Source organism: Indicator indicator, chromosome 11, assembly GCF_027791375.1.
Source record: "Indicator indicator isolate 239-I01 chromosome 11, UM_Iind_1.1, whole genome shotgun sequence".
Classification (NCBI taxonomy): Eukaryota; Metazoa; Chordata; class Aves; order Piciformes; family Indicatoridae; genus Indicator; species Indicator indicator.
The window spans coordinates 50,330-72,954 of NC_072020.1; the positions used below are offsets into that span (position 1 = coordinate 50,330).

General features: G+C 41.2%; 1 protein-coding gene across 1 annotated transcript in view; it reads right to left on the reverse strand.

The window, feature by feature from the left end:
- The window catches only part of SUSD5 (sushi domain containing 5), a 42,217-nt gene that overhangs the window by 8,430 nt on the left and 11,162 nt on the right, over positions 1-22,625 (reverse strand). The window contains exons 3-4 of the mRNA XM_054385106.1: positions 11,868-11,986; positions 2,813-3,001 (exon numbers count right to left, since the gene is read on the reverse strand). Coding sequence (XP_054241081.1) covers positions 2,813-3,001; positions 11,868-11,986 — 308 coding nt within the window. The remainder of the gene's footprint in view (positions 1-2,812; positions 3,002-11,867; positions 11,987-22,625) is intronic.

The window sequence follows — 22,625 nt, forward strand, 5'->3', positions numbered from 1 at the left end:
TCTCTTTTCTTTTCTTTTCTTTTTTTCTTTTCTTTTCTTTTCTTTTCTTTTCTTTTCTTTTCTTTTCTTTTCTTTTCTTTTCTTTTCTTTTCTTTTCTTTTCTTTTCTTTTCTTTTCTTTTCTTTTTCTTTTCTTTTCTTTTCTTTTCTTTTCTTTTCTTTTCTTTTCTTTTCTTTTTTCTTTTCTTTTCTTTTCTTTTCTTTTCTTTTCTTTTCTTTTCTTTTCTTTTCTTTTCTTTTCTTTTCTTTTCTTTTCTTTTCTCTTTTCTTTTCTTTTCTTTTCTTTTCTTTTCTTTTCTTTTCTTTTCTTTTCTCTTTTCTTTTCTTTTCTTTTTTCTTTTCTTTTCTTTTCCTTTTCTTTTCCTTTTCTTTTCCTTTTCTTTTTCTTTTCTTCTTTTTTTGCTCTTCTCTTCTCTTTTCTTTTCTCTTCTCTTCTCTTCTCTTCTCTTCTCTTCTCTTCTCTTCTCTTCTCTTCTCTTCTCTTCTCTTCTCTTCTCTTCTCTTCTCTTCTCTTCTCTTCTCTTCTCTTCTCTTCTCTTCTCTTCTCTCTTTTCTCTCTTTTTTTTTCATTCCCTTTTTCCTTTCATGTCTCCATCAGTTGGACGATCTTGTGTATCTGGTTCCCTGATGCACAGACAGGACCTGTTTCTACTAAGAACAAGTCTGACCAAGTTTGACCTTTTCTCAAGATTATCCACTGCCTGCTGGTATATGCTCAGGAGTAAAAATAACTCCTTGCAAGCCCCTGGGCAGTGGGGTATGTATCAGTTCTGAAATGGATATCCTAACTCTAGCCCCTGTAGGCAGCTCAGCTACCCAACTGCTGACCATTCCTTTGCTTAAAATTTCTCTGTTTTGCCAGAAATAAAATCCTGAAATTTTGATATATCTCTAAAAAAGAAATAGTAAGATACTCTGATTGTGCTTAAATATTAGAAAAATTCTGAGATTTATGCAATGAACATGAGAAAGAGCATGACAGAGCAGAATTTTTATTGCATCTACACCTGAACCCATGATACTTATTTGGTTAACAAGGGGAGAAGTAAAACTGTGTTGCAGAGTTTAACACAAAAAGGTGGATTTTCTTGAAGATTTAAATTCAGGAAATGTTTCTAATTTATCAGAGCTTTTAACTTTTTCATTTTATAAAAAAAAATGCCTGACTTCTTGAGTCAAGTTATTTGGTAAGAAAATCCACTTTCATTCATTTTAATGGAGTAAATATCTGGGTAGCTACTGTCATGTTTGTAGACAAGAATTCTGAAAGCATAGTGCAAGATAAAGATACCTTTTTATTGGGGCAAATTAAAAAGAATACCTTTTTTTCCCCAAACGTTTCCATCTTACTGCTTAACTCTAACCCAAAATGTATTTCTTCCACTCTGTCATAGACTTCTTTTGTGGCACAGGGACCTCTCCTAATTTACATAGGTCTTTAACTTTCCTAAGCTAATGAACAGAAGCAGCATTTATCGTGGCCAGAAGTTAAAAAATGCTAAAACAATTAGTAGGAAAGGCTTAATAAAAGCTCAGATCAGCGAAACTGTGTACAAGCCAGTGGACAAAGTCTGAGGCTTATAAGATGGACTGCTATTGTATTACCCATTTTTCATTCCCCCCCTCAGAACTGCAAGACCACCCAAAGGATTGTCAGCTCAATTCAATCTAGAAAATCAAATGAAGTGGAGGGAGTTGCATATGTGTCTTCTGTGCCCTTGAGAGGTACTGACCCCTGTCTCCACGTGGCCACAGTACCACCCCGGCATCTTTTCCTCTCTCTAAGAAGGATGTTCTCTCAGGGGCCTCAGCATGTAGCACCACATGAAGATGTAAGGCTGGGGACCTGGTGGTTAAGCCATAGCCAGCTCAGCACATCTATGATAAGGAGAGATGCTCTTTGCATGCAGGCCATGCTTAGTGCATGCCTACAAAAAGATACCAGCTTTCCTCCGTGCTTGCTCTAAATTCCCAAAGGCAAGAACAAAGACCAAGTTTTCATTTCAGTATCCTGCTGTGTAGCAACTCTGTGGCTTCATATGAAAATAAACACAGCAGAAGATGTACAAAACCCACATTGTACACTCCATCTGGTAAACAATGTCTTTGGCTCACCAAGGCTGCCTGGGCATGGCTTTTGAGCTACCTCTGGTGTTTCTTGTAACGTCCCTAGTAATCCCTTTCCTTGAGCACACAAAGTGAGTACATCGAGAAGCTACAAACCTCATCTGGTCACAGAATGAGCACATACAAGATTGTAAACAGCTGATTTCCATAAAGAGGCTGATTCTGTCATTAAATATGCAGACGAAGAATCTTCTCAAGGGTTATTTTCCACTGATTGGAATCTATGCTCAATTTAAAGGTCCCTTCTAACCCAAAGCATTCTTCAAATCTACAATTCTACTAAAGAAAAGGAACAATGGAGGAAAAAGAAAAATGATCATGGACTGGAAGTCAGGAGTTGAATGATAATCCTGGATAAGACTCAATAAATCCCTGAAATGGGGTTACCGGTTACAGAAAAAGTAAGTATGGCATAAAAAAATTAATTTAAAAAATTTTGAATAGCTTTTTCTACCCAGAAAGAAACTTTATGTATGTGTGAGTATGAATAAATTATCCTCTCCTGTGGTTCACTGGAAATGTCTACCAGTAGGATTGTAAAAGCCCTGTTGGGCCAGCTAAGATATTCTAGTCACCAAGCACTTCACTGTGACTGCACATGGCCTGGAAGCCTGAAACCATCTCAGCTGGGCTGATAGGAGGCTGTGACTGCCCCAAGGGGTGCCCTGCGTCCTGGCTTAGCTTACCTTTGACACAGGCCTGAACCTGCCCATACCACTCCCCACAGGAGTCGCAGAGCAGTGTGAATGCTGTCTCCTTGTTGCCCATGATGTAGCCCTGGGCGCAGACGTAGAGCAGCTCATCCCCCATCTCAAAGCCAGTGTGGCCATGCAGGATGGTATGGGGGAAGGACGGTGGGTCCCCGCAGGGCTTGTCTGAAAGGGAAAAGCAAATCAGATTGTAGAGACTTTGCAAAGGTCTTTAAATGCATTGCTAAAAGCATCGCCCTGAGGCCAAACTTCCACAGAACTCGTACATCTCACTTGATTCATGCCCTTACCCTTCTTAATAACTATTTTCAGCTGTAATTGGGAAGGTATATATTGGGCTGTGATGTGATAAGAGTGATGCTATTGATGTATAACGAAGATGAATCAAGAGAAGCTCAGTTTCCACCAAGTCAGCCCCAGACATGAAGCTACAGTTACCTTCTCTGCCTGCTTCTGCAAAGGCTAGCAAAGGCTTGGTAGGTTGGGACTGGAAAACAAAAGCATGGATGCAGTAATTTTTCTTAACTGCAGAAAAGTTTGTGAAATTGTTTAAGACTGGCACTTTAATGTCTGCTGTACTGGAGCAAGAAAGTAGAGGCTGAGCAGTGATCCAGTTCATGTTCACGGAAAGAAAAGTTTCAGGTGGACATTGGCAATTTTTCAGACTATGCCTAGTCTTTCTCAAAATCACAATGTTCTTCCCAGACACTGAAATTTCACACCAAATCACAGAGAATCATACAGAATGGTGGGGGTTAGGAGGAATTTTCTGTTTTCTAGTTTTTGCCTGTTGCCCCTTGTCTTACCACTGAACATCACTATCTCCTCATTTTAGGTTAAAGACCCTAAAATAACTGGTGACTTATGCTCCTCAACCTAACACCTCCCAGGGGTAGCATAGTTCTGCTCTCTGTGAGAATCTAAGGAGCTAAATGCATCAGGATGTAAAATCTAACAAAATGTTATTTCTGCTGACAGCACTAAAAGCCAAGAAACCAAAACTGCTATAAACAATAACAAAATTTTCTGTTGCACAAAAGAAGTGCTGAGAGGAGGCAGACAGACAACTGCCAACACAGTATAAACTGAATTTTAACTCTTTTTCAGGTTTGAAGAACCTTGGCTATTGTTAACAAAGTGAGTCCAGATCTTCTAGGGAACACCTAGGCATTGCAGTTTTTCTTCTCTCAAAGGTCTCCCAGAAGTGCTCTTCAAGAGGGGTTTGCCCTGTCTCCTTTTTTTCCGGATATTTTACAATCCCTTTTGGAATAGACATCCGATGGTTACAGAAAAATAAAACAACCAAACCAAAAGCCCTGTAATGCATGAATATGATTTAACCAGGAAACCACAAGGACAAAGCGTGCAGTGTCGGTGCAGATAAACATTTCTATATTCTTTCTCAAATCTGGGACTTTTTTCCCCAGTGGCTCTAGAGTCCTTATTGACTGTGGAAGGAAAACAACTTTTCTACTTGCAGATGTAACTGAAGAATCAAAATCTGATTTTGTCCTGATACAGAACAACCAAAAATGAAAAGGCTAATAGGTAATAGCTCAGGAGTTCTGGTAATTACATGAGATAAGGGGAGCTTAGGGCCAAGTCTGTACTCTAGTATTGATCTCTCCTATTGAAACAGTTTGTCTCGGTACAAAAACCTAATTACTTAGTTGGCTCAACGAGGCTTATGTTCCTTGGAAAGGCTTTTGTTTGAAAGCTGAAAAAGTGACCTCCAAGACTATGCTCCACAACATGCAAAAGGAGAAGCCTCTTCAGAGAGCATCCTTGCTGTTTGTTAGAGTCTGCTTTTGAGACAGCATCAGCATGAAGTCTTGCAACCAGCATTCCCACTGACTCCAGTTCACATTCAGGGGTTTCCGGGCAATAGTTTTGACAGAAAAGCTTCTTCCAGGCTACTTTCTGCAAAAGCTCAGACTTTCCTGCTTGTGCCCCAGGGACATCCTGCAAGACCTTTGTGAGTCCCAGCTTCAGTTTTTCCCATCATCTACCCAGTTCTGTCTCAGCATAGGTAGATACTTGTTTATTTGGAGCTGTGATGTATTTAAGGTGCCAGTTTCTTACCTTGAAGTGAAATGAAAATCCTATGATAAGCATCCATGCTCTGTGAAAGTTCTTTTAGATGAGTCTGTTCGAAATGCTCCAGCAGACCTTGCTAACCACTTCTCAACCAAGTATGCTGAAAAACACCTGCCACTAATTTAGGGGACATGCTACTGAAGTCAAAGCTTTGAAGTCTATTCTCCATACCGTACACCTACATATATACTGTCTAACACCTTCAGAAGTTAGTGGGAATTATGCACACATACAGTGACAGGAAAAACAAGCTCTTAAGGCTACACAAAGCTCAGTTTATGTACAGTCTCGTGGAGGCCTGGCATCTGAGCAAGTGAGGAGCAGTTAGCAGCTAATGCCTTTCCTGTGAACTGGTTGGATGAATAGAGATTGATGTGGATGAAAGGAATAAAGAAAATATTTGATTGCCTTGTAGCAAGGATACAGACCCCTGCATTTCATGTGCTTTATTTATCTAGCCACTTCCATCAGTACAAATGGGAGCTGTGTATCTGCTCCAAGGAAAGTGTTAATCCCAAGGAGGTACAGGACAACTATATCTCAGAGGGTATTCTCATCTACAAAGCCTTGCTTCTTAATCCTGTGGCCAGAGGAAGCAGGAAAATCAACACACATTAGTTAAATACAGCAAACATTCAAAAAGCACATTATAACTTTCCAGGAAAGAAGAAAGTTGAAGGGAGCTTTACTGTAAAACTGGGCAATGGATGTGTTACCAGAGAATTATGAGATCCTGAAGGAGATCTGGCTGATGTGTGGATAAAAAGAAAAGCGGGGATTTTGAAGATGTTCATGGATGAACATCTGGGGAACTTTTGATGCTCTCATAGGAGACTTGGTAAGGTCATGTCTCCGCTGCAGAGCACACTAAGTGACAGCTGGGCAAGCACAAGTGAACCCTGTACCCTGCAAAGGCATACTCGAGTTCCTATATCCATTTTGCTGCTTGTCTTCTCCTGTGTCAGATGTACAGGAATTTTCCAGGTTGCAGCATCTGACAGCTTCTCGTCCTGCTGCAGTCTCAGTTGCTATGACAATTCCTGCTCAGCCCTTTGCCAAACCTATTCTTTCTGGTACGTGTACAGAAGTGACACTGGCACAGCAGCTCAGCAAATTGAGCACTCCTGGGGACAGGCTTCAGATTTTTTTGTCTGTGGCTTTTGTACCAGGAGCTGGCAAAGCATGGGCTGTTTGGAACAACAGCTTGGCCTCAGTGCTGCATTCAAGCCATTTTCTTGCTGGAAGAGAGGAGGCAGCTCTGGGCCATGAAGCGTGACAGAAGGTGTGCTGGCAGCAGCTTGTCATGTAGAGGACTAGTGGTGCTCTTTGTTAAGGCAGCCACAGGGATTGCCTAGATTGGTGATGCTCACAGATGAGGACTGGTATCCTCCATTGCTGAACTCTTTCTGGAGCACTGCTTTGCTCCTCAAATAACCTCCCACAAACCAGCACAGTTTCCTAGCACTTGCTAAAAATGCACCCAATGCATGCTTCCCAGTACACCAGCCTGATGGGCTCAGTATTTAGGCCCCGTCCAGCAGATCCCATGCTCTGCTGCTTGTTTGCAAGATCACATCTCAAACCTGGAAACTTGGAATAAGTTTCTGGTCGTTGTGACTCTTTACGTCGCCACATATTGACAGTGAATTCAAACACCTAAAGGTGACCTCAAGCAAGCAAGAGGGGATTGGGCTCTACACAGCAAGACAGCATGGTACAGATATAAAGCAATGTTGAAATACACAGAAGGCCTTCATGTCAGCAGTAATTTGGTACAGAAAGTCTCCTGGAGTGAAAATTACCCCCACCACTCAATATAAAAGGGTCAAAATCAGGATAGACTCAACATCTGACAACAGGATGGGAATAAGCGGCACAGCAAAGATGTACAACTTGAGCACAGACGTGTTAGGGCAAGGGATGACTTTGGTTACAGGCCTCTGAGAGACTCAGCAAGTATTTTCTTACAAGGGACTGAAGATTCCTCTTGCTAATTGAGTTAGTACATTCAGCATTGGTTGGCCTGTTTAAAGGGTAACTAACTTCAGACCAGCCACTGAAGAAGAGATTTGACCCTTGTGATCCCTCAGCTTTACATTGAGTATGGCACACATGGAATGGAATCCTTTGCTGGTCAGTTTAGGGACTCCTGTCCTGTCCACTCCTCCCCAAGGATTTGGCCTCTCACTTACTGCATCCCCAACACAGCACACAAAGTTTAGCAGTGACTTTGGTCTCCTTAGGAGCAAGTATAAGCAAGAGCCTTTCTACAGCCCAGCCCTTGGTGCAGATTTGTGACAAGTGATTTCTGGCAGAATTGACGCAAGTCACTTTAAGAACACAGCACCCCTCCTCCCCAGTCCAGGTTCAAAGCATCTTGCTTCTAACCACAAGCATAACATCAGTTTGTAAAGGCTTTTTTGAAATGTATTGATAAAACACTGCCTACAGAAAGGAGAGCCTCAGATCAGTGCAAAACCCCTATCAACATGGAAAAAAAGTAAACTTCAGCTTCTACACCACCTGGCAGAACTGGGAATCCACTGAAATCTGATTGTCTACAACTGCTGCCTTTAACTGTGCACCAAGCTCAGAAATCTGACATGAAACATCCCCTTTGACGTAAAACATGCCCTGCTACAACTGCCTCATTTAGCAGAGTTTTTCCAGAGAGACCACTAGAATTTATAGGATGTCATCTCATCATTAAGAAATTGGAAAATGCAACTCCTAATTCTCAGGCCCGTGAAAGAGTAGCATGCTTGTTTGTTTTTCTTCTTGAGTGCAGAGACACTAAAACCTATGGAATTTTGCTTTTTGGATAAAAACACTGAGCACAAATAGAGTACAAAGAACCAAAACTCAGTCAGCCTAGCCAATATAAGTGCTGCTTGTAAGCCACCAATGTTAGGATGCCAATACCTCTTTCAACAAGGCTTGTAAGAATGTATTGTTAAAAATGACATCATCAGATAGCTGGAAATTCACAGTACACTATCTGGAAAAGAAAAGGTGCAGCAATGAAAAATTTAAATGCTTCATCTCCACAGCAAAGGATGATAAAGACTAAGAAACACTTCAAATATCACATAAAGTGAACAGCAGTTCAATTGCTCTTGGAGGCTGCTTTTAATATATTCCCTGTACAGAACACACCAATTTCTTTTTTTTTCTGTTTTGAAAGGCAGACTGAAATATATATATAAACCATCAATCCTTAATGGGTATCTGGAGCCAGCAGTTGTGTTTAACAAAGTTTTATTAGCATTTACACTGTATGCTAGTGTAAGTTGCTGCCTGTTTAGTTTTTCTATAGTGGCAGCAAATCAAAGCCTTATAGAATAGAGATTGATCTTGTTGCCTGTAAATATCAGTGGGTCACCAAAAGAAAGAACCAAAAAAGATAAGAGCTATCAAGAAAGAGATCTTTCCTTTGTTGCTTTAAAAAGAAAAAAAGAAAAAAAGAAAAGGGAAAAAAACCAGGAAAGGGGACAGAGAGGATTAGACACGTATAAGAAATCAAATGGGGTGTGGTCCTACACACACACACAAAAAAAAAAAAAAAAAAAAGAGAAGACTGATAGGAAAAACTCTGGCTTTCTGTTTTCCTTGCTTTATCTCTTTTGGACTTTGAGGCATTCTCTTATGAGCTCTGATATAGAATAAATACACACTCTGTGGGCCACATCTGATTTCATGTGTGATACTCTATTTTCAGAATAGGCAGAATCTAATCTATTTTTAGGTAATTTTTGGCACTCAGGGCTAAGAAAGAAACTCTGATCTCGGCAGTTCCAAAGCTGGTGGTACAGAGTTGTCTTCCTGGCTCTAATGGCTGCATAAAACATTTGTTTACAAGGAACTGAGAAGACACGTTTCTCCCTACTGCAAAACCTGCAGCTATACTCCACAACATTCATAAAACATCACAGTTACATCTTTCCCTGTCAGGCATAACTATTAGTACTGGTTCCCTGCAAGACACAACTCTTAGTATCAAATATTGCTGTGATTCCTCTGTGTATGCAGAACAAAGTCTGTTTCAGAAGCATAGAAAGAAAAAATGTCTCACTCTTCAGGATTTTTATTTGCAAAGAGCTAATCCTCCTCACGTACTCAGAGCTCTTGCTAGCCTCTGGCCACTGTTGAGGCGTGCTGAGGTGTATGCTGAAGCAATTCGCCTGAACCTGTTCACATGCTAAATGTTAATTGAGTAAAGACTAATTAGAAATCAAGGCTTAAGAAGGGAACTTTGAAATGGAAACTTTCATGGTGGTGCAATATATCCTTTGCACAACCTTAAGAACTCAAAACAGGGTTGTGAAGAGTTATCAATTTATCCTCTGAAGAAAAGGCTGATGTGACGGTTCCATCTGTCTGTCCTAAACCTGCCAGTCCCTCTGAGCCTTTGGCTGATCTCAGCCAAGCCTGACAAAAGGAAAGTGAAGCATTTTGGTAAGATGAGTTCAAAAGAGGAAAGATCCAAAGCCAAGTGTCTTTTCCATCGGGACAGGCCTGGGTAGGGCCCAGCTCTGGCCCATTCCCACGAGCAGTGCTGGCCAGCCAGCTGGCATTGCATACTGGTGGGCAAACCAGCATATTCCTACTTGTAAGGCAGCCACAGCCCAGCCAGCCTTGCCAAGACATGGCAAGGCAGGGAGGTGACGCGGAGAGGGAGAGGGTAAGGAACAGTGGAGAAAGAACCAGATAAATTTCCTATGGGAGTGCAGATTATTGGTTGGATGGGTAAAGAGGAAATGAAAAGGCTTGCAGTTATTGTGGGGGATGCAGTTGTTTGTTGTGGGGGATGCAGTTGTGGGGCAGAGGTCTCAGTGTAAGTAACCTGGGATTTATCACATCTATCAGGGCAAAACAATTTGCCTTTTCTTCTTGATTTCAATACATAGGTCTTAACACTAAGGTATTGCTGACTTATAATTGAAATTTTATCAATCTCCCCTTTTCTAAAAATTAAAAAAAAATACTTGGGAGGTTTCAGGTAAGAACCATTGCATTAATCATAACGTACAGATGTAGCAATTAGGCACATGTACAAAACAGAACAGATATGCTATGGTTGAGGCAGTAGTGCAGGATTTACTCTTGCTGCTTCTTACTGGATATGGTTGGACTCGATCTTAAATGCCTTTTCCGATCAACATCATTCTATGATTCTGTGATTTACTTCCCAAAACTGAAAGCAGTATTGCTGAGGTGCAAGTTGTGCTTTCATCACCCAGAAGGTTTGTGTGTTAGTGTGTTACACTTGCATGTTAAGGCTCTTGCCTTTCTGAACTCTGCTCTTTTCATACCAACTATAGACTAGGCTCTGCCACTCTACCTCACCTAAGCATTGCTATTTGAACACTGACTCGGCATCCAGATTTTTTGGTATGTTCAAAGAAGAGGGGACCTTACTGTCATCCAGAAATGTTTCTGTGTGAAAGGACATTGCATGATCATCCCATTCTGCCATCAGGAAACTCCCTGACTTGTACAAAGTTCATCAATCATCTCGTCTTTGCAAAGATCTGAATTTGCCCCTGAGTTTAACTCTCAGTTTCCAAGTCCAGTGCAGCACTCCTTCCCAACAAGCACTGTCACACTGTGTTTGCATCTTGACTTTAGCCCTTTTACTGTGAGACGTAACCAGATGCAAAGGGCAAAGTTCAGCATCTACGTGTAAGCTCAGATGCAGAAGGTGGAGACACACAGGAGAGCACAAGGGCACAATGGAACAATAGTGGCAAGAGCAATGATTTCAGCATCCCACAGCTGTCCAACCCACTGCAAGTTTTTTCTCAGTGGAGGGGGGGGGGGGGCGGGGAGAATGACAAAAGAGAGATTTGAAAGAAGACAATGAGAGAGTTTTGTAGATGTTTACTGGGAGCTGCTCCTATGTGAGGAGCAGCATGGAAGAAAGCACAAAGGTGCTTCTGTGACCACATTAGCAACCGGGCGACAGAGCTGGCATCGCTCATAGAGGCACAAAGCCTGGAGTTGCTATCATGAGGGTGACTTTGAGAGGATGGTCAGCCAATCTCTGTGATTTTTTTAATGACTGGATGCACATCAAATATGCATCACCTCTGCCATGTTTCACTGCAGCCATATTTTCATTCCCACTGCTGTTTATCAAAATGCCTTCCTGTGCTGTAAACTTCTGTTTCTCAGTAAATCCATCTGATTGTCCCTGCTTTTCTTGGAAATGAGATGTGAAACTTCACTGTGGACATCATCAATCTGTTTCAGGGGCTCCCAGACTTCTTTACACAATCCTATCAGCACAATTTAGTTTTTGACTTCAGAATCCATCTTTGCTTGTGGGTTACAGCATTTGACTATCTAAAAGTTTAAGCATCAACATAAACTGGAAATAAGCAGATTTTCAGAATAATACATGATATAGCAAGGTCCCTAGCAGGCTGGTCTACACTTGTTTAACAAAAAAACCCAACAACCCAAAACAAAAATAAAATTGAGGCAATGAAGTTTGCATGCAAAATGATCCCATGAAATGTTGTATACTGATACATATGCAACAGTGTGGTGTTTTGCAGTTGGAAGCCAGCTTCCTGGATTATATTTAACCATGGTGCTGAGTATGGGAAATGCTTCAGGCATCTCAGTTATACTGGTGTCATACAGAGCCTTTTCTATAAAGTTTGTCCTGTGAACACCAAAATGGGTTCTTCCAGATCAGTAGTGTTGTTTGATCTTGCAAAATCTGCAGCAAAGACAAAAAGTTATTGCAATTTATCTCCTGCCACCGATGTCTTTGCAGCAGTTGGCTCACTTTGTGAGCAGTTACTGTAAAGACTGACTCCTTAACATTCTCTCTTTGCCTCTCAGCATAGAAAAATTGAAGGCAAAACTTTTGGTATTGCAAGAGAGAGATGACTGTGCATTACTTCAATAGTATATCAGTGCTGACCTTCATCCTTTACACAAAAAGCATCATATTGGTCATTCACAAAGCGATGGGTTTCAATTTTAACATCAACGGCTTTCACGCTCTGCTGTTTGCTGCCCGTCTTTCTGCATATAATTGTCCTAAAATAGAGAAGAAGAAGAAAAAAATAGTCAGAAATCTTCTGAAGTTGTACATGCAGGTGAAATTCCGAGATCTTTTATCACAGTCATCAGGCTTTAGCCTCGGCTTAACTGGTTTGAGTTGGCACATAAAGATCCATGGAAAAAGCCAAGGGAGAATTAGCAGTAATTAAAAAGTTGATTGCTGAAGCACAATTCAATTATCTGTTATAATCTGTAATACTTCCAAACATCAGACCAAGTCCCAGAGTATCTGAGGCCATATTCAGCTCTCACATTCCAGCAATACAGATTCCCAGCAATGGCACCTGGATAAGAACGAACAGAAAACTCAAGATTTGGTCCGAAAGATTATAAATCATTGGCATTTTACATTAAAAGACTGTGAAGGTCACATAGTTAACTGCCCAAAAACTAGCACAGGTAAGCTCAGAAAATTCATCTTCAGTTCTTGGAAGAAAAACAGCTACTTTTTTTTTTTTTTAACAGTAATTCCACCCTCTTGTGTAAACTGCCTTTTCCTGGTTTGATACCCAGCAGTGCCTAATCCATCCAGTGGCACTTCACAGGCTTGAACAAAGGTAATAAATCTGTATTTACATTCACAACTCCAGAGCAGTGAACATGAAGGAAGAGATTACTAATTACCTCTTCTCTCAGCTGTACTGGCTCCTTCAAACTGACAAATAGAAGACAGTTTGTTGTAGAAAACACTGCTTGTACTGTCACAGTGAAGGCCACAAAGGCTGGGAACACGAATTCAGCCCGAATTTTTGCAGCTGGATATTAGTGGTGTGGGGTTTACTTTTTGTGGACAGCAGATTTGTAAAAGTGTTGTACGGTCAGCTCTTCCAGTGAAAGCAAGAGAAAAATGCTTTCCACAGAGGAATCCTTCCAGGAGAGGAAATTGATCATGTTGTATTGTGCGAAGGTTGAACTAATTCTGCCATCAGTCCCACACTCGATTTGAGGAATAAAGTAACTGTCCATTCACTGAGCACAGAAAAGATCCAGTGGAAACCCAGCTTTCAACCCAGCACTTAAATACTACCTAACAATTGATTTATAGACGTGGGCTGAGTTATTATTGTACAATGTACATTCATTCTGGCAAGTGTTAGCTTTTAGGCAGCAAACAGGCAACTTTATTGTTCTTTCAATGTAAACAAATGAAAATGACATGAAGCAAGCCACATGGTGGGGGTCATGCATTCCTACCACACATGATGAGAGTCCCTACAGAGAGCCACTTTACAATTTCAAATCAAATATGGTTTTTTCGTTAGGAAAACACTCCTTGATTTTTTGGGGGTCACCTGCAGGACAGTTTTGTCCATACAACTTTAAAATCAATTTCTCTTTGAATTTAATGCATGTAAAGTCTGATTCCTCTAGGTCAGTAATCAGGCAACTAGAGAAAAGTGACCTGATCTAGCAAAGAGAGCTAAGCTGACTGGGAGAATCAAGCCATCAATTAGGAAATGTTTGTGTGTGCTCACATGTTGTTCCGCTAGGTCTAACAAGGCCTGAGTGAATTGAACTGCTATGCCTCCTTTCAAAAAGTGACTTAGCAACCTTAATCTTTCCAATAATCACTTACTCAGGTACCATGATCAGTTAAGCCTTGCAGCACTGAGTAGAGAGAGACCGACCCAGCTTTCAAAATTTGTGCCTTTTGTCTCTAATTCTGTTTTCAGACACAATTAGACCAAAAGCAAAACCAAGCAAAGCCCACAAAAAACCCAAACAAACCAACCCCACCAAATAAACAGCCAAAACCAACCAACTGACCACAAAACCAGTCTGCAGGTTGTTGTCATCATAGAATTCTGGTCTCTGAGAATCAGGCCATGTTCTTTTCCATGCTCAATCAAAGAATAAAATTCCTGGTACTTGGAAGCCACTTTTTAAAATCTCATCTTGAACGTTCTCTTTTCTAATTCCAATCTCTAGCCAACACATTTTGCTCCTGCCCAAAGTATTGCAATTTCTTTATCATTTCTTCAGTAGCCTAGAAAGTCACCTCTGGGTGGCACATCCTTGGTATATTCAGGTCATCTCCAAACCAGGACACCTGGCTCACCAAGAAGATTGTGTATTTGAAAAGCAAGTTTTTCTTACCTTTTTTTTTTTCCCAAGTATTGTACAATGAATTACAAATGTATAGTTGAATGAGTATATTCATTGGTTAATGAATTTTAAGAGCATTTCTTAGGTGCTATCCAATGAGACTAAACTTACAGAGGTGTATCTTGCAGATAGGTCTCCATTATACATAAAGAAAGGCTTTAAATGATATTAAGATTTTTAAAATGTGTTTCTCACTAAACTGTTTTCTACATGAAACTTAAAAACTGCTATTCCTCTCTATTTCTCCTTGTTTTTCCTACAACAGACTATACTGTGGCTAATCTTCTACTCAGGACATTAATGCGGACTTTTGTCATATTAAAATCGATCTGATTAAAACCACAAATATTCTAAAGTAATTCTTCTGAGATGAAAAAAATTATGTCTTGTACACACACAAAAAATAGAGCTAAATGCCATCTATTTCTTCTCCTTTGTTCCTCCTTCTCTGTCAGCAGCTTCCTACCATGCACTCAATCCAGAAAGCTTTAAACTTCTTTGGTAAATTGTTATTACTGCTGCTGGAAGGAGCTTCAAGATCCTCAGCATGTCTCAGAAGGGGGTCTAATGATCAGATCTGCAATGCCTTTGGCATAATGTAGTCTCTTTGCAGGCCGTAAGACTCCAGGTATGGCAAAAAATACACAACAGTCTTTTCTCTGAGTTCCTGAGGGTGGGTCTATGTGTCCCTAAATCCTAAAATCCTAGGTCATCATCTATAATTATAAATACCTAAGTACTCCTTTGTCTCAGTTCAAAAAGGTAGGTTTTGATGCTTTTAACTTTGTTATATTTTTCATTCGAGGACTGAAAAATGACTATCTGTTCAGAGTTCAGCAGGTTTCAAAATCTCTTAGGTAACAGCATCACCACACTGAAAGAAGAAACAAAAAAATTACACATTTTCCCTACTCTTTCCAGCACCCCACTGAGAGGTTGTGGAAATGTGTCACCTAGTTTGTTTCTTTACCATCTGGAATTGTTGCATCATAATGGGGAGAATGCCACAAACTCTATACATTTTTTTTAGCGATACGTCCACTTGCCCAGTCCTTTAGAAGAATGTAGTCATGCAGGGAACTTAATTCTGTTCACTATTTTCATGTAATCATTGAAAAAAACTGCAATTTTATTACTCCTCATATGGAGATCTCTTATGAAAGCAGAAGAAACATACTGAGTTTGGATGTGGCAGATCACCCATAAAAAATATGCACATCTGCTTGAAACATCCGTGCCTCTTTGGAAATTACTCTTACATGGCCATGAACTCACAAGCACAGCCTAAAAAATTAACCACACATACTATTGCTATGGATTGTGTAGATGCCGTATACTACCAGCAAGGTAAAAATGCAGTTGGGGAGAAGGGATTTTAGCAGTGTTCACAACAGTTCCTTCTCTGATGGAGAGTGGGAGGTTGCCTAATGGTGCCTCCTTTTGTTCCTTGACAAGCCCCAAGCTAAAGAGAATCTTTTCAGTGCACTGTTACCCAGAACAGCAGCCTGCTTCGTGGTGCATCTTCTCTCAAGAGAGAAATCAAGAAGCTTCAGACATGTTGAACCTCAGTTTAATTCCCACTGTACAATTCATCCAGCTGAAAACAGTTGACAATCCCTCCTCTGTACCTACCCCCCAAAAACAGCCAAGCTGATAACTGTTTTGCTGTGCCATGACACAGATCTTGCATTTGTCATGTGCACACACAAGGAGGAGATTTAATATGTAGCATAATAAGGTATGAACCAGACTTCCTAGAAACCTTTCACTTACTCTTGCACCAGTTACATTGTTTCTAGTGTATTACGTAATCAATAGTAATTGGTGTACTTTGCATTTCTTCTAATTCCTCTGTTCCAAGAAGGGAATAGCAGGAAAACTGGTGTGGATAGTATTTATTTCACTCAATCAGCCAGGTTGGAAAAGACCTCAGGTGTTAGGTAATAGGTTGGACTTGATTATCTCTAACACCTCCTGACAACTAAACCATGGCTCCAAGTGTCACATCCAATCTTTTTTTTTAACACCTCCAGGGACGGTGCCTCTGCCACTGTTGTGGTACGGCCATGACATGGCCCAGTACAAACTCAGACAGACCTTAAGATGTCTAGACAAGGTCCCTTTCTCTTCCCTCTTTCCTGTAGAAAGACAGGGCAATGTGGGAAAAAGAACAAAGGGGAGAAGACCCCTGCCTGTCTGGTAAACAAGTTGTTTACCTGGGATAAGTGCACATAAGCTGACCACTGCTCCCCCAGAAACAATGCTTTTGTTTCTGCCTTTTATGGTTATAGCCTGGCAGAATGCCTTTCCATTGGGCAGCTACACGTTAGCTTCAGTTGTCCCATTGGACCACTCGATCTCTGGCAAGTTGTATATATGCAGGCTGACTGGGTAGTCGCCTTTGCCTTCCTTTAAACCTTGCTCAAGCCTTGCTTCAAGCCTTGCTTCAAACCTTGCTCAAGCCTTGCTTCAAGCCTTGTTTTAAGCCTTGCCTTGCTTTCAAGCCTACTTGGACCTGTCTTATAGAAGCTGCCTCGAGTTGCCCTGCCTTGCCTCAAGTGCCTGGTCCAGAGCCTGGGATATAGTCATGAGCCATACACAGCAAGCCAGAGAAGCCGCAAGCCTAGAAGCCACATCCATCTAGCCTGCTTCCGCTTGCCATTAGAATCGTGCCGTGCCTCAGTTTACCCAGGAACCAAACAAGCACCCATTGTGAGAAGTGTCGTTAACTGCCCGCCATCTGCTGAAGCCAGATCAGCCTGGGACCAGGCAGCAAACTCTCCTTGCTGGCAATCTGCCGTGCCAGCGCTGTATGAGAGTGCCCCAAAGCTAACACAACAGCATCCCCCATGTGGGTAAAACCAGCTGTGAGTAATTAATTCATTGCCCTTTGGGCTTAACGGTCCTTACCCAGTCTTCCCCTGCTGTAATCAAGCGCTATCTGCTCTCGGGGACCTTCTCTTTCCAAGTTATTGCCTCCTAATTTACATAGCATTGTTTGTGTTTTGCACCAAGACTGGTATATTCCCATTGTAAACATATATTTCAACTGTACATTGATCCTATTTAACGAGTTTTGGCAATTTTCATTAATAAAGGGTTACTAATATTTTACTAATACCCATTTGCCATATCATTTATTATTGTTGTAAGGGTAGTTAATAATTCCCTTCGCAACAGCCACCTACCTGGGCAGCACATTCCATGGCCAATTACTCTTTCTGTGAAGAACTTTCTCCTCACATCTAGCCTAAACTTCCCCTGGCACAGCTTGAGACTGTGTCCTCCTGTTCTGCCACTGATTGCCTGGGAGAAGACATCAACCCCACAATATGCCATTATGTAATATATACTATTAGATATGTCATACTCATAGGATCAGAGGATGTTAGGAGTTGGAAGGGACCTCAAGAGATCAGGCCCTGCCAGAACAGGACCATAAAATCCAGCACAGGTCACACAGGAACACATCCAGACAGGGCTTAAAAGTCTCCAGAGAAGGAAGACTCCACAGCCTCTCTGTTCCAGTGCTTTGCGATCCTTACAGTGAAGAAGTTCTTCCACATGTTGAGGTGTTTACATCCCTCACTCTTTTTCCTATCACAGGCACAAGTGAGCAGAGCCTGTCCTTTCCTTCCTGACCCCCAGCCCTTAGATATTGATAGACAGTGATCAGATCCCCTCTCAGTGTTCTCCTCTCCAGACTAACCAGCCCCAGGTCTCTCAGCCTCTCCTCATCAGGCAGTGCTCCAGTCCTTTCATCATCCTCGTAGCCCTCCATTGGACTCTCTCAAGTAGATCCCTTTCCCTCCTGAAATGGGGAGCCCAGAACTGATATATTCAAGCCATACTAACTGTACCTAATTGTATATAGTGCAAATATGCATGCATAATAAAGATATATATCATAAACACATGAGATTTTCATATGCATTATAAATTTTGTTTTGTTTTCTAAGACTTTATAAATTCTGAATTTCTGAATTTCTCTTCTAATATAATTTCTAATTTTGTAATCATTGAAAACTTTTCAGTAAACCCAAATTAAGACATATGGAGTTAACAGCTGAGTTTATATGACACAGTGTGAACCACCACCAGGTAGGTGAGACTGGGATGTTTTGTCACTACCTTATCTGTCAGTTGATTGTAAGTTTTGTAGTCTTAGTCAATAAATTCACTGAACTGAGTCAGAATGGTCTTATGACATTTATTCATAGTAGTGTGAACTTGCATATGAATATATTCAACTCAGAAGAACATCAGCAGCAGTGTGTTAGCTGAGGCACTGTGAAAACCTGATTCATAACCTAATATAACAAACCTTCCCTTAATTAGAAAGCTAAAAACTTCATCACTTTTCTTAGTCAAGATAAATCTTTAACATCCTGTGCTAATTTTTTCCTGGGTCAGCTTTACCACTTGTGTTTCAGTAACTAGGTGAGAGGGGGGAAAAAATCTAGTTGGGAAGCCAAGTTAGAGGATTTTTATTCTTAGTCTTTCCCTTCTGTAGTTTGGGAAGCTGCGAATTATAAAGCTGGCTCTGATGAGAAATAAAATATAAATGACATGTTCATGGTTACCAAAGGGAAGAAAATCTCCCTGAAAAGTCATGAAGGGGAGCACAGGTCGGCTGTGGAAAGTCTGTTGACTGGGAACTATAGAGGCTAATTTTGGCTGGATGTGACCCAAAGAAAGCAGCTGTTAAGTGCGACATGAAGACATTCCAACAGCAATACTGCCACTGGAAATGTCAAAAGGAGGTCTTACCAAGGTAGAACCCATATCCTTTAGATTCTTAAAAACATACACCAAAATGCAGGCTTTTGTGCTTAAAATTGTGCATAACACTACTGACATAGTAAGGCCTCTGTTCATTAAATAAATATATTCCATTCATGCAGATTTTCATACTGCGGCTGAGTACGAATGATTTTATATACCCATTTTACTACAATGTCACTATGTACAAGTAATTTGAGCATTTTTAGTGCAGGTAGAAAACATCAGCTGATACTAGAAATTTGGTTTTACCCAATTTCATCTTATCTGCTGCAGTTTAATCTATAGCTTTCACAACAGATGGTATTGATTAGCTACCAAAGGGGAAAAAAATGCTGAATGCTGTTGATTCACAAAGAAGCTAAATTCTCACACAAGAAGCTTTCAGATAGGATGAAACATTACAGAGAGAGATTCTTTAAAAGGGCAAAATATGTGAAGTTCTTTTTAAAACAAGAAAATTAGGCTCATTAGAGCTAACTGGGAAGGTTAAATCCTAGTATTGGTCTCTTGTTTGCATTTGCTATGAGTTAGCATATTTCCCTCTGCCTTCATTTTGCCAGGCTAAGCAAACTGCTCACCTTCAGTCATTTCTGATCGGAAAGGTGCTTTCTCCAACTAAGCCTGGCCTGAACTCACCCCTTCTGAGCTCAGATGCCCAGACCCACATTGCACTATTGCAGGTGGAGTCTCACCAGCTCAAGCCCTCTCCTCTCCTGCCAGCCAGAGCTGCTGGCATCTTTTAGGAGGATCACTCTTTGCATTTCTTTTTCTCGCAGACTTTATGTGAGCTCATTTATTCTATGAGAGGCTCACTGTCACCCTGTGTTCTGTGACTGCACCCAGCATTCTCTCCTGCTCTGCCTTCTCCAGCTCAACTGCCTGCTTAAGGCAGGAACCCCTACTTGTCTTCAAGTAATACTGCTACACTGCACCTTTTGATTACTCCCTCTTTGATGTCAGTCTTACCTTCTTGTTCAGTATTGTGATTTTCTTTGGTCTTAACAATTTCTGGCAATATCTAATTTTGCTAGAACACCCCTATCTCTTTTGCCAAAGTTTGATAAAGCTTTGCTAAAGCCCTCAATGTTTGTTAAAAAATCATCCCGGTAAAAATACAATTTCAAAGGGTGGGGTCCCAGCCAAGGAAATGGCTTCTCTGAAGTCTCTGGTGTTACAGTTTGGCAGATGGTGTTTGGAATGCTTGTCCTAGAAAATACATCAAAAAAATGTATCTTCTTTTATATAATGCTTCTCCTGAAAAAGTACACTTTATAAGAAATATTTTGGGTATTGGGCTGTCTGTTTTATAAGAGCCATGGCTGCCATACCTTGGCCATGTCATCTTCCCCAGCTGTGCCAAGGAAAGATTTTCATCCCCCCGAAGCTGAAGGTAATTGGCTCATGTCCACATTTCTCAGTGACGTCATTCCTTGGAGTGAACTGGCCATGTCCATACATTACATTTAAGTCTCCTGACCCAGCTTCCTGTAGCAATTCCTATTCCTGAAACGTAAGTACTTTGTTTTTTCTGGGGCTAGAAGGCCTTTCAAAGTGCAAGATCTCCTCAGACAGTTTCATAAGCAATTTCAGCACCACATCTTGTCAGGTATGTCTGAATTTTTCTTCTGAAGAGAATTAATTGACCTAACTCATACATATGTCTGGAAGCAAATTCATACACATTATTATCAGGCAGCAGAGCACAGCCTTGAAATAAAACACAGAACTTGCCAAGCTGACCTATCATACAGGACTGCTTCTCTGCAAAGAAGCAAGTGGCCTGTGCAGCTTGTACACCTGGAGAGACTTCATGGGGCCCACAAGCCTAAGGGTTGCACACACAGATGCTTTCATGGTAACGGTTAGCCACTGAGCTTGCTTTCATTCCTTGGATATTGTTTTTTTTTTTCCTGAGAAATGTGCTGTTGTTCCCCTGCTGCCAGGTCTCCCATACTCTGCAGAAAAAGAAGTAGGTAGGCTTGTGAAATGTCATTTCTCATTCTTATTATTACATTTCCTACTGGTGTCATCTGAAGTGAGGGCTCTGTTGTGTTTGACACTGTAGAAGCATTCAATAGGAGTCAGAGCAAAACTCAAGAAGCTAACAAAATGAAGGAAAAAATAGAGATGAAGTAATTTTCCTAGCAGCAAACATGTGGTCTGTGGTCAGCCAAGAAAAGAACCCCAGTCTTCTGACTCCCACAGCATGACTTATTCTAGCTGATTCTGCTTGCTTGCTCCAGAGTTATCCCCTCCGAAATAAATCCTGTGGGAACTAGGCAGGAACCAGCCCAGGACAATCTAATGCAAAGGAACAGGTTGACAACCCTGCAGAAGGTCTATCATGTAACAGAAAGTTGATGCAGAGCTTCAAAGCTCTTATGGAAGGGTTTATAATATTCTGTACACAGAGATGGCCATAAGAAAATCTGTGTCATGTTCACTTTCCAAATTTAAAAATCATCAGAAATGAACATAAGACCCTACAGGACATGGTATCTAGAGCTGGAGGACTCAACACAAAGTTTTCCAGACCAACATCTGAACTCAAAAGGTAGCAGTGAGAGCCCTTCAGAGAACGCTACTAGCTTTTGTCATTGCTTTCTGGTTCAACTGATCCACCTCTCTGAAGTGCAAGTAAGGCATAAGAGGGTGTGCAATAGGGCTCAGCTGACAAACGAGACCTGCCTAGTGACATTTCATTTCCTGAAGTGGAAACGTGTGTGTGATGCTTTCTGAGCTACATGTCAGGTAAATGGTTGCCTGGGCAAAGAGCCCTGAACTCTGAATTGGATCGGACTGAACAACTGGAAGTGGAAGACAAAACCATCCCATTATGCCTGTGAGAGAGGTTCTGTCCCAGGCTGCTCAAACCACAAAACCATCAAGTTTATTGTCTCTTTGGGTTTGCTTGCAGGGATTTATTTGTTTAAGAAATTTCCATCCTACAGTTGAATTGAATCATATTAAGACAGGCTGAGAGAATTGGGGTTCTTCAGCCTGGAGAAGAGAAGGCTCCAGGAAGATCTTATTGTGACCTTTCAGTACTTAAAGGGGACAGTCTTTTTAAGCGTGGCCTTGTGATAGCAGAAGGGATGAAGAATTTAAATTGAGAGAGAGTGTGTTTCGACTAGGTACAAGGAAGACATTTGTTTGCACTGAGGGTGGTTAAATACTGGCACAGGTTTCTCAGAGAGGTGGTAGAAACCCCATCCCTGGAAACATTTAAGATCAGGATGGACAGGGCTGTGAACAACCTGATCTAGTTGAAGACATCCTTGCTCACTGCAGCAGGGGTTGGACTAGATGACCTTTAAAAGTCCTTTCCAACACAAACCATTCTACAGCTTTATATTCGTCAAGCTGCTTGCGCTAGCCCAGTTTGGAGGGACTGAAGCGGGTTATGGAGTGCAAGATGAGCATCTTTACCAGCAGACCGGTGTCTTCTTCCACCAGCATCACTCTGCAGAGCAATGGGGTTTAACACCCTAACAGGGAGCTGCTGGCCCGCTCTGGTAACTTGTGAGTTAAAAGAGACAAGAGACAAGCACCTCTACCAGCACAGCTGAGGAGGCAACAGTCACTGTAGTGGCTCAATAAGAAGTAGGTTGGAGTGAGCTGGGTGGCCACAAACTCATCGGATCCAGCAGAGGATATCCCATTATAGTCTCAAAACATTTACATACTTACACAGGGATCAATATTTACATATGAGACATCAAAA